Genomic DNA, 12,876 nt, shown 5'->3' with positions numbered 1-12,876 from the left:
GTGGAACAGAAACATTCGGACAGGAAGATAACAACCGCCTCGTGCTCCAGCCTCAGCCCAACGGCAAAGCTCCCGCGGTCGGTCCGCGGGCGATAGCAAAAGCACGAGCGCCCCGCGGGGCTGGCTGAACGTGAGCTGCGCGTCCGTGGGCTTGTCTTAACGTTTATAACGGGCTCGGTGTCCGTATCTAAGGCGGGTGTCCATGTCGCGCGCCGTAACTTGTTGTAGCTATGTGGAAGCGAACGACGTTAGGCGATGGGCAGTGTGTGTGTGTGTGTGTGTGTGTGTGTGGTGCTCGACCGGCTGCTGAGTCAGAGAGGATGATTCAAGGTAATAATACGGACTTCCGAATCAAAACAATAATAACAATAATAATAAACAAACGCAATGTTTCTGGACGCAAAGGCACCCCGCGCGTTTAATAGTCTACCACCGCCGGGACGCTGCACGCGCCGCACATCATTAACAGGTATCACACGGAGCGTTAATGGATTCTGCCAAAGCCTCGTGCATCCCGTGATTTTAAACGAAACCGTCCCCAAAGGTCGACAGCGGGCAGAGAGAGTGGTGCACGCGCGTGCTCTACAGCCTTAAACCTGTGGCATATTCGCACAGGCTCGCGGTGTGCATGCTCGACCTGCCAGAACTGGAGGACACCATAGAGTAATGCATGATTTCAGATCCCATATCATGTTCAAGCCTTTTTTTTTCCTGTAGTAGATTAGAACAGGGCCCGGCCACAGACTGCACTGTCAACATCTCCAATAATGTAGTGTTTAATTACAGTACACATGGTGCGTTAGGCTCCTGTACTGTTTTTACGAATTCAGTCGTGAATCCAATGTCTTACGACCCTGTGCTTTGCTACATTTGCTACTTGTTCATTGCACGAGGCAGCGCTGGTGCAACAGGTGGTGACTGACACACAGCTCCAGGGTCTCAGTGTCCTGGGTTCAGTTCACACCTCGTTTCACCGTCTCTGAGGAGTTTGGTGTGTTCTATATGTCTATGTGGTTTTCCTCTGTGTGCTCTATAGACCCCCACCACCCAACCACAGTGTTGGTAGGTGGATTGGATGTGCAGTGTGTGCACTGTTGTGAGTGAGTGATGTCTTGTCCAGGGTATGTCCCTGTCTTGTTCCTTTGGTGAAGGCTTCGGAAAACGATGGATACACTTGCTGTCCATTTTCTCAGCTCACCTGACCATACAGGACCTTGTAGTGTGTGTGTGTGTGTGTCAAATAGAGTGGTCAGTGATAGGGCACAGTGTTTAAAAACTCCAGCAGCGCTGCTGTGCCTGACCCACTCTTACCCACACATTAACACACCACCTGAGAATGATCTATCGCCCAAATCATAGCAGCTCTGTGGTGGTCCTGTGGTGGTCCTGTGGTGGTCATGGTAACCAACACCTCAAACTCCATTCAAACTGTAACAGAGAACTATTTTTCAGTTTACATTTCCATCACATCATTAACATATCATTGTAACGCAGGTAGATTATCAATGTACTGTACATAGTCGAAAATAGCTAGCAATCTATTAATTATAACATGATACGAAACATAAAACACACGTGTACAATTCAGTAATTGCATCTTGGGCTATCAGTGTACGTTTGAGGTGGGAATAACATATTAAAGCATTAACCAAAGCAAAGCTCATTAATAGACACTAAAACAACCTCGAGGAATGATGGAAACAAATAGGCTTCATGACTGTACAAAGTATGGTGCACTTTCCCTGTGTATTTTAACAAAGTTCCAGATCTTTACTGTAAATTCCAATCTTTTTGCAAGTAATTTGATCTGTGTTTCCCAGACTGCTCTATTCCTTTCTGGCTGCTGCTCAGCATTTCCTAGCTCTCCAGTCTGACTGTGTGTTTGAAGCCGGTCTAATGTGGTTATGAAGCTCCGGTGTCTTTAAATCAGTACAAAAACAAACAGGCTCAGTCTGGCGTGCTAGGCGTTCTCTCTTTATTCGCTAATGGCAGAGGCCTCTGGAGTATTTTTAGACAACGGAGGGAAGTCCAAACATTGAAAAGCATGAACCAAATGGGTAAAATGGACCTATTTTTGCTGTTTCAGACAACTTAAGGTGGAAATGTCTCCAAACTCAGGAGACGGCTAACTGCATTAGCGACAATGCTACAAAACTAAACAACTTCAGTTATGAATGAGTTTCTGTGGTAATTCAAACTTTCAGATAAGTTCATCTTCAGCCGCGTACGAACAATAGCCGTTATTTCCATCTGACGTACCGTTCCACCTTAAACAATGCAGAGCTTAGAACTTTGTTTCCTCAAAATCCCCCTTTAAAAAACAGGTTACAGTGGTTCTCTAAATGTACACAGCAAATTCTCCAGTGTCAAATTAACACTGGAGACTTTGCTGTGTAAACTAGAGGGCCACCATCACTTTAGCTGCACATGCCACATGACATGCCCCAAACCACGAGCTTAGCTACAAAATAGAGGAACAAACTGAGTACAAAACGAAAGCTGTGTCATCACTGTATTAGTCTACCGTTCTTGTGTGTGTCTGCTGCTTTGGGTAAGTGTGTTAGGTGTGTGTTTATTTTTGCAGAAAGTTCCTGTCGGTGAGGACAAGACGTTGCTGAAGCCCCTGTGTGGTCCTCCATGGCGTCCAAGCTGAACCCCAATGTTCTCTACGTCCGTGAGACCCCCAGCAGCGGCGGAGATGCGGGAGACGAGTCCTCGGACAGTGACGGCGAACCGGAAGAAACCAGCCACAAACTCATACGCAAAGTGTCCACTTCTGGGCAGATCCGCGCCAAGGTGAGGAGAAGGCGTTTTTTTCGGGAGGGTGGGAAACACAGCGTTACTGGCTGTCAAATCTGGTTTTAGAGTAGCCTTGCCATTTATGATTTCCTTGATATCTATCCATCACTCAGTCTTTGTTGGAGAACAGAAAGCGACAGACTCAAAAGACACTTGTAATAGAAATCACTGAGTAATTGCATTAGAGATTTTAATGTAAGCTACAGATGCAGCTAATTAGGCTGGAAAACACTTGAATATTACGTTAGCCATCAGCGAACCTGTTAGTTATGATACAGCGGTGTCAAGCTTTCAGAATCATTGTGGTAGTAACTTGTAAAAGTTATATTATGATTAAATCCTTCCTGCTTAGTACAGAGTTTAAACACTTTCAACGCTAGCAAACTAGCAAAGTGGAAAATTACTGTTACAATATTAGACTCTACTGTAACTAGAAGCTACACAATGTATGAATAAGAGCAAGAGTCTACCATTTCAGAGGAATGTAACTAAGAGCTGTATGTGTGATTTACACACTCCCATTACGGAAAATAGGGGGGAAAATCCCCAAATGGCAAAACATTAAGCTTTAATGATTTTAACAAAACTCTGCAAAAATGTTGACTCTCCTTTCTTTAGAAAGCTGCCTGTGTGTTTAGAGCAAACAAAGAGAAAAAGGTGTCCTTTACTGAGTAAACTACTTGCAAACGTAAAAATTCGTCCGTATATTTTGTCAATTTCCATTTGGTCCATTTTCTTGTTTGATATTTACACAAATTGGCACCTGTCGCTGGTGTTTGAACTGTATTCCTGCGCTATGCTATTGCTAAGATATTACTAGAAACGCCGCGAATGGTCGGTGATGCGTGTTCTACGACCCTAGAGGGTTAAACAGTTATTGAAAAGCCAGAATAGAAGGTGAAAATAGTTTTCAAAATAGCTCTGCTGGTATTTTCAGTTTCAAAATGGCCGCCAATTGTTGTGTACTTAAAAAGATGTAGACACATTTGTGTTCCAGTTTATTTTAATACACGCTTCTGTCCTTTGTAGCTTGATATGTGAAACTGTCTTGTGCACGTTTGAATTCTACGTTTAAAAGAGCATGCTTCTGTAACTTATTTCCAGTGGGGATCATTTCCCTTTTTCCCACTTTATATCGTAATCTTGAGAAGGAACCAAATGCACTGAGGTCCTCAGACTTCAAATATACAACAAAACATCACCTGCCAAGAGAGAAGCCTGATCTCAGCTGTATGTATGTGTATAGGGGAGCGAAATATGAATGATCTCTGATGGCACTGATGGCACAAACAAAAAACGAGAGAGCACAGAAAGAGATGCAGAATGACTAGTGATTGCTTATCTGATGGACAGACAATACTGAAGACTCTGCAGATGTGGTTTAGATTGGGGCTGGGAATGGATGGGGAAGTACAACACTCAGTAACACATCATCAGAAAGCTTTCTTTATGTTAGTGCCTTAAACAGCACAATTCTTTACACGTCCAGAGAGGCCCAGCGTTAATAAAACACCTCTGTACTTTTACTGGAAATTACATCTTACAGTTCTCTTGATTTTAAGATAAGATTCTCATGATAAAGAAGTTGTCTTCTGAGGACCACAGCTTGTTTTTCTTGTGATTTCATGATGACAAAGTTAATTCATGTCCTGATGATGACTAAGACGCTTCATAATACAGTGTATGACCACCTCAGTAGCGTTTGTTAAAGTTGAAATGGCGAGGAACACATAAATAAGTTGCGTTCTTAAGAAAATAAACTGTGATATAGAATTGTGGCACAATAGCCAGGTTTGTGGTGTCCAAGAAATAATTGTGATAAACAATATTATTGTCCTTTGTCATAGTTTGTTGCCAGCTTAATGATAATATAATAACATAATAATACAGTTATACCGTTTTAAGAAGCAATCGCCTTATAGTAAAAATGTAGTTATTAAGAATATTCAGACATCGGTATATGTATAAATATGTGTTTAAATATCTTATATATATATAAAACAACCAAAACTACAGTTGTCAAATAAATTGGCCTAACAGCACGACGTTGGTGACGTTCGTTCTTATGCAAACTACACACAAGTAAACATTATGCGCAACATTGAGGTCAGCAGAATTATTGAGGAAATGTCCTTATATAAAGTGTACCAAAAATGTTGCAATAAAATATACAAGCATCTTTACAGTTTTCTCATTTATTTAAGTGACATCAACTTCTCTCTTTAAATCAGCAGCTTAACATTTTAACACCAGATACAACATTAACATCTATGTTCAAAAATTCAGAAAATTTCAGAAAATAAACAGAGTTTAACTGTTCTTCAGACTTTTTAATCGGTGCAAAGAAATGAGCAAAGGCAGGTGCAGGGCGTAGGTGTGAGTTTGATATTGGTGCGAGATATTTGCTGAGTCAAAGCCCACCTCATACTCGAAATATTAGCTAGCGATAAGCTTTGTAGATATAGCAGTACAATACTGCATTTATAATGATGTAGATCAGCGTTTGATTAACATTAATGTTTTAGAATGAGGCTGTTTCCTAAACAACACTAGGGTAACGTCCTCTTTTACCCGGACATGTCCTCTTTTTTAGACTTAAAAAAACGTCCGGGGGGGAATTTCACAAACGTCTGGGATTTTGTTTTTCTAGAGCTTACATAGAACTTCGAGAAGTTTCGTTCACAAACTAGTCCCGCCCTCCCCTACTCCGATTGGTTCACTTGAGTGAGAAGGGGGCGTGGTGAAGTAACCTAAACTCTTCTGATTGGACAGTCTGACTGTAGAGCTACCGTTATTGGTCGATGACCTTCTCTGTAAACATTGGTCAGTCTGCACGTCAGTGTTTACGTCAGGCAAAGCTCATGTACCCCCCCTCATCTCGAGCAGCTATGCCGAACCATGAATGTAAGTTCTCGGATAAATTAAAAAAGAAATTCTCATGTGTTGTGTAGCAAATAAAGGTGTAAAGGACCTAAAAGCACACATAGGTTCAGCTAAGAATACAACGGCAGCAAAGGGCGTGACCTCATCACCACCCCCGCCCCCCGCCTTATTAACATTAACTAACTCTCAGATCCTCCTGTGTTACACTAACAGTTATAAACAAGCCGCTTTCACAACTGTAATTAGCGGTCATTGCTATCTGTTGTGCTCTCATTACTGACCTCCACTAACATTATAAACCATATTTATATAGCAGCTGTATATTTGCACAGGCGCCTTAACGAAGGCTGAAAGAAGACCCGTCCTATCTGACTCGCTGCCAAAACACGCTAATCTCGGTGGCGCATTTTCAAAATAAAAGTTTGCGAAAAAAAGCATATTTTGGTTCCAGTCAAACTACATTTTTTTCTGATCTCTATCTAACGTTCTCTAAGTACGTTTAAGGGTTATTAATGAATCCATTGTGAGTAGGTGCTTTTTAATGAGTGCGGTTAATTGGCAAAACAGAAAGGCATTAATAAAGAAAGGCATAAAAATGCTAATTTCTTCCCATTCCTTGCGTCCTACCTACAATACCTAGTGGGTCGCGCCCCACATTTTGAGAAACGCTGCTCTAGAACCAGGCCCACGTTGGGAACCATCGCTGTACATTTTAGCTTTTTTCTTTTCTTTTGTTTATTTTTTCCAGATAGCTTACATGCTATTGTTACAACACACCTAATGTACAGTCCTTGGTTTCAAGAGCAGGCCTACGCTTGCAAAAATAGCTTGTGTAAGACTATTTGCAACACTGAGGTTATGGCAGAGTGGCAAGTGAACACAGACCTGTACCCTGAACACCAGAAAAAGGCCCTGGTTGTAGTGACGGCTGAAATGTGATATGTATTGATTCAGTTTGAAGCTGGCTTACACACTCTTTAATATCTGACGTGGTCATAGCAGTGCCATTTGTGTGTGCTGTGCCACTATCACTGTGGGATCGATGTTTGCTTGGGAAAAGGGCAATGAGGTATAAATGGGTCATTAGACCAGCTGTTAAGCTACACATGGCATTGAGGATGAAGTTGAGTGGGGTGTAGAATGTGTTCATTAGTGCTGTGTTCACCAGGGAGGCTCTGGAGAGATCTTTTGGTCCAGTCCTGTAGCTGAGCTGTGTTTTGATGAAAATGACCAGGTGTTGTTAAGTCTTTCACCAGCTAGGTTCCTCACATTACCCTTAAAAACCCAGTTTCCAAAAGGCTGTGTAGCATTTAAGCTAATCTTAACTGGCAGAGATCTCAATACTGTGAATTTTTGAGGGAAACAAAGCCAAGAATTCGAGGAATAAGAAAATCCTGCGCTTTTATTGATTCATAAGTTCAGTGGCCAAAATATCAACTTTATTTTTTCTGCCCGATATTTTGACTGTGGCTTACGTTGTGATTATTTTCTATTAAAGGCCAGTTTTGGACAAGAAGAGCGGCCTTGAAATCCATTGTCTCCTGCTAGAGGCTTGAAAGCTGCCAGTTAGTTTTGGGTGTGGTTGTGCTGTCACAGCCCGTGGGTGCTTGGTTGCTTTTGATTCAGATTTATAACAGGAAGTTTGCAAAATCCATTTTATTACATTAAATCTCCAGATTTAAAGCCAGGTAATAAACAAATGGTGATGACGTAGTCTCTCGTTTTGTATCTGTTCATCAAACCCTTGTCAATATTTAATAAAACAGCTTTGAGTTAAGCCATAAACCTAAACGTGAAACTATAAAATACTCGATTAAAATACGCATTTCACAAAACACAGAACAGACCTATAACTCTAAAATCACCTGTGAAAACAGCTGCGATTATATGAACTAAACAGTGTAACTCACAACTTTCATAATTCTAGTTACACCATAAACACGTGCCTTGTGTAAAGCTAACAAAAGAAGTCATATGATCAATTATGTAATAATTATGACATTTCCAACTCTTACTAATGGTCAAACACTAATAAAGTGAGCTTCTGTCGCCTTTAGACCTCAGAGTGTAGCTGAACGTATGACCTCATGTCCTATGGTTTGTAAACAGCGTAAGAGAAACAGACTTCCTGTTGTGACACATGTACTTCCTATTGAAATGTGTTAAAGATCAGTTACTATGTTAAGTTTGTTACTATGATCTAGGGGCAGCTTTACTTGGTAAACATTCTTATCCAGAGTAAGGTACACATTTAATCAGGTTACACCTGTTGGGAAATGTACACGTTTAAAAATAATGGTTCTACAAGGGTTCTTTAGTAAAAAATCTATACAGAACACTTTTGCTTGATTAAAGGGTTTTGTGCATCATGAAGGGGATCTTTAGATTGATGAAGAATGTGATATAGATGGTTCTAGGCAGCTCTTTTTAAACAGTGGGTACTATGTGATAGGGGAATAGGAGATAGGAGAACCCTATTTGGTGCTGAATAAAACCCTTGTCAAATATGTGCTATAGAGAACCATTTATAGCACATTCTCCATCCGTCTGAAGATCCCCTTCATGATGCAAAAAACACCCCATTAATCGTCCAAAAGGTTCTTCACGTGTTCAGGGTTCTATATAGACCCCAGTAATCGTCCAAAAGGTTCTTCACGTGTTCAGGGTTCTATATAGACCCCAGTAATCGTCCAAAAGGTTCTTCACATGTTCAGGGTTCTATATAGACCCCATTAATCGTGCAAAAGGTTCTTTACATGTTCAGGGTTCTATATAGACCCCAGTAATCGTCCAAATGGTTCTTCACAAGTTCAGGGTTCTATATAGACCCCATTAATCGTGCCAAAGTTTCTTCACGTGTTCAGGGTTCTATATAGACCCCAGTAATCGTCCAAAAGGTTCTTCACGTGTTCAGGGTTCTATATAGACCCCAGTAATCGTCCAAAAGGTTCTTCACGTGTTCAGGTTTCTATATAGACCCCAGTAATCGTCCAAAAGGTTCTTCACATGTTCAGGGTTCTATATAGACCCCATTAATCGCGCAAAAGGTTCTTCACGTGTTCAGGGTTCTATATAGACACCATTAATGGTGCAAAAGGTTCTTCACGTGTTCAGGGTTCTATATAGACCCCATTAATCGTGCAAAAGGTTCTTTACATGTTCAGGGTTCTATATAGACCCCAGTAATCGTCCAAAAGGTTCTTCACGTGTTCAGGGTTCTATATAGACCCCATTAATCGTGCGAAAGGTTCTTCACGTGTTCAGGGTTCTATATAGACCCCATTAATCGTGCAAAAGGTTCTTCATGGGTTCAGGGTTCTATATAGACCCCAGTAATCGTCCAAAAGGTTCTTCATGTGTTCAGGGTTCTATATAGACCCCAGTAATCGTACAAAAAAAAAGTTCTTCACGTGTTCAGGGTTCTATATAGACCCCATTAATGGTGCAAAAGGTTCTTCACATGTTCAGGGTTCTATATAGACCCCATTAATCGTGCAAAAGGTTCTTCATGTGTTCAGGGTTCTATATAGACCCCATTAATCGTGCAAAAGGTTCTTCATGTGTTCAGGGTTCTATATAGAACCGTTTTCTTTGCAGAACCGTGATTTTTAAGAGTGTAGCATTGAGCGTCCAGCCCAAGGAATCACATTGTTATGAAGTGGTGCTGGGCATCAAACCCAAAACAAAACTGAAAAGCATGTCATCAGAACAGCACCAAGGGAAGGCTTTCAACACAAGCCTTGAAATGACATTCTGCAATCCAGCACTTTCACCTCATTCTGTGCTTTGTGTTTCCTGCGTGCAGCTGGATAAGAAATGTCTGCACACGGATCTGACCTCTGTATTGAGGACAGCAGGTCTTTATTTAGTTTTTCTTCGGTCTGTTCTGGCATTCGTCTCCTAGGTTTCACCTGACCTTTCACCTTTGACCCTCGTGAGAGCCGGAGCATGGTGGGCTGTTGTGAAACTGTGTAGGCTGTACTGTACTGTAATGTGTTCCTATGAGGGATTTGTAATACGTGGGATTTTAAGCATTAATACCTCCACTGGAAAATGTCTTATTTATTTATTTTTTTGACCATCATTGCAATGTAAATGCACTGCAAGGCTTTTCTCAGGCTTCAATGTGGAATGTAAATGTGGAATGATTAGGTTTAATTTCCTCACTCTTGTTTCTTGTTAAGACAGAGTTGAATAATGTTGGAGATCATTTAAAAATAATGAAATTCTTTTAGTGTGAAAATTGTAGGTGGCACGGTGGCGCAGCAGGTAGGTGTCGCAGTCACACAGCTCCAGGGACCTGGAGGTTGTGGGTTCGATTCCTGCTCCGGGTGACTGTCTGTGAGGAGTGTGGTGTGTTCTCCCTGTGTCTGCATGGGTTTCCTCCGGGTGACTGTCTGTGAGGAGTGTGGTGGGTTCTCTCTGTGTCTGCGTGGGTTTCCTCCGGATGACTGTGAGGAGTTGGTGTGTTCTCCCTGTGTCTGCGTGGGTTTCCTCCGGGTGCTCCAATTTCCTCCCACAGTCCAAAAAAACACGTTGGTAGGTGGATTGGAGACTCAAAAGTGTCTGTAGGTGTGAGTGTGTGAGTGAATGAATGTGTGTATGTCTCTGTGTTACTCTGTGAAGGACTGGCGCCACCTCCAGGGTGTATTCCTGCCTTGAGCACAATGATTCCAGATAGGCTCTGGACCCACCGCGACCCTGAATTGGATACGCGCTTACAGATAATGGATGAATGAATGAAAATTGTATTTTTCAACATTCATTTTCAGCAGAGCATAGTGTCCCTGCCCAATTTTGGAATTTAACCCTAGTCTGATATGTAGAGCGCAGCATTAAACAAATGCAAGTTCAGCACATCTCTTTTCAGTGTCGCTGAGCACTGAAGCAAAATACAATCAATGTGATATAAACAAAGTCCATCAGATTGGTTTAGAGTGAATAGTGCACTGTGAAACATGGCAGTTCAGGTTTCAATACTGTGGTGGTGATAGAAACCAAGAGTGTGTCTGCAATGCAAATATTAACCCTTTTACCATTTACTATTCAAAGAGACCAGTGGACCAAGACGTGTGGTGTTTTTTTCCCACCCTCAAAATATTACTATAAAACTGCAGTCAAACAGTCTTCCATGCATTAGACGGCATATTCACAGCCATTGCTTTTAGTATAACTTTAGATTTCTGGCTCTTGTCAACACCTCACATCAAACCTGTCTGAATGACTCTGTGTACGTTTTATACTTTATCTACAATTTATTGATTGGAGTTAAGTAATAACAACACGGGCGACACAGTGGCACAGCAGGTAGGTGTCGCAGTTACACAGCTCCAGGGACCTGTGGGTTTCGATTCCCACTCCTGGTGACTGTCTGTGAGGAGTGTGGTGTGTTCTCCCTTTGTCTGCATGGGTTTCCTCCGGGTGACTGTCTGTGAGGAGTATGGTGTGTTCTCCCTCTGTCTGAGTGGGTTTCCTCCGGGTGACTGTCTGTGAGGAGTGTGGTGTGTTCTCTCTGTGTCTGTGTGGGTTTCCTCCTTGTGACTGTCTGTGAGGAGTGTGGTGTGTTCTCCCTCTGTCTGAGTGGGTTTCCTCCGGGTGACTGTCTGTGAGGAGTGTGGTGTGTTCTCCCTGTGTCTGCTTGGGTTTCCTCCGGGTGACTGTCTGTGAGGAGTGTGGTGTGTTCTCCCTCTGTCTGAGTGGGTTTCCTCCGGGTGACTGTCTGTGAGGAGTGTGGTGTGTTCTCCCTGTGTCTGTGTGGGTTTCCTCCGGGTGACTTTGAGGAGTGTGGTGTGTTCTCCCTGTGTCTGCATGGGTTTCCTCCGGGTGACTGTCTGTGAGGAGTGTGGTGTGTTCTCCCTCTGTCTGAGTGGGTTTCCTCCGGGTGACTGTCTGTGAGGAGTGTGGTGTGTTCTCCCTGTGTCTGCTTGGGTTTCCTCCGGGTGACTGTCTGTGAGGAGTGTGGTGTGTTCTCCCTCTGTCTGAGTGGGTTTCCTCCGGGTGACTGTCTGTGAGGAGTGTGGTGTGTTCTCCCTGTGTCTGCTTGGGTTTCCTCCGGGTGACTGTCTGTGAGGAGTGTGGTGTGTTCTCCCTCTGTCTGAGTGGGTTTCCTCCGGGTGACTGTCTGTGAGGAGTGTGGTGTGTTCTCCCTGTGTCTGTGTGGGTTTCCTCCGGGTGACTTTGAGGAGTGTGGTGTGTTCTCCCTGTGTCTGCATGGGTTTCCTCCGGGTGACTTTGAGGAGTGTGGTGTGTTCTTCCTGTGTCTGTGTGGGTTTCCTCCGGGTGACTGTCTGTGAGGAGTGTGGTGTGTTCTCTCTGTGTCTGTGTGGGTTTCCTCCGGGTGACTTTGAGGAGTGTGGTGTGTTCTCCCTGTGTCTGCATGGGTTTCCTCCGGGTGACTGTCTGTGAGGAGTGTGGTGTGTTCTCCCTCTGTCTGAGTGGGTTTCCTCCGGGTGACTGTCTGTGAGGAGTGTGGTGTGTTCTCTCTGTGTCTGCGTGGGTTTCTTCTGGGTGCTCCGGTTTCCTTCCACAGTCCAAAAACACACGTTGGTAGGTGGATTGGAGACTCAAAAAGTGTCCGTAGGTGTGAGTGTGTGAGTGAATGTGTGTGTGTCTGTGTTGCCCTGTGAAGGACTGGCGCCCCCTCCAGGGTGTATTCCTGCCTTGCGCCCAATGATTCCAGGTAGGCTCTGGACCCACCGCGACCCTGAACTGGATAAGGGTTACAGATAATGAGTGAATGAATGAATAATAACAACGTTTTAGGCATCGGATCACTCCTCCCCTATGTACCCTCCACTCTTTCTGTTGTGTTAATCTCTCCAAGAGAGTTTGGCTTTCCGTACTTTCCAAAGTCGCCCTGAACTCCTGCTCAAAAAACAGGGCCCTCACAGTTTCAGGCGTGATCTCAACTGGGAAATTATTGGTTGCATCGTGCTTTAACCCAATCACAAAGGTGTGTTTGTGTTGTTCCTTCAGTTGATGAGGAGTCACGTTGTGCTACATGCTGTTCACACCTTTACAGCCAGCCATTTGATCATCTACATTTTGCAGTTGCGTTCGTATCCGAGGGTTCCCAGGTCAATTTTGTTTTGATCTTGGCTCAATTTTGTAAACGGCTGAGATGAAAGTGTTAGTGCACCATCTTTTTTCATATCGTATTCATTAGTTAATCTTTAACAGCAGGCCTCAGATCAG

General features: G+C 43.2%; 1 protein-coding gene across 2 annotated transcripts in view; it reads left to right on the top strand.

The window, feature by feature from the left end:
* The window catches only part of si:dkey-172j4.3 (diacylglycerol kinase delta), a 106,248-nt gene that overhangs the window by 271 nt on the left and 93,101 nt on the right, over positions 1 to 12,876 (top strand). Inside the window, exon 2 of one of the 2 annotated variants that reach the window (XM_066680396.1) lies at positions 2,585 to 2,796. In XM_066680396.1, coding sequence (XP_066536493.1) covers positions 2,638 to 2,796 — 159 coding nt within the window. In that variant the 5' untranslated portion in view covers positions 2,585 to 2,637. Of the gene's footprint in view, positions 1 to 2,584; positions 2,797 to 12,876 lie in introns of those variants that run through there. The other variant, XM_066680397.1, reaches the window with a different exon arrangement.

Source organism: Hoplias malabaricus, chromosome 9 (assembly GCF_029633855.1).
Source record: "Hoplias malabaricus isolate fHopMal1 chromosome 9, fHopMal1.hap1, whole genome shotgun sequence".
In the NCBI taxonomy this organism is placed as follows: Eukaryota; Metazoa; Chordata; class Actinopteri; order Characiformes; family Erythrinidae; genus Hoplias; species Hoplias malabaricus.
The sequence above is the reverse complement of the archived record's forward strand: the minus strand, read 5'-3'. Positions and strand labels throughout refer to the sequence as shown.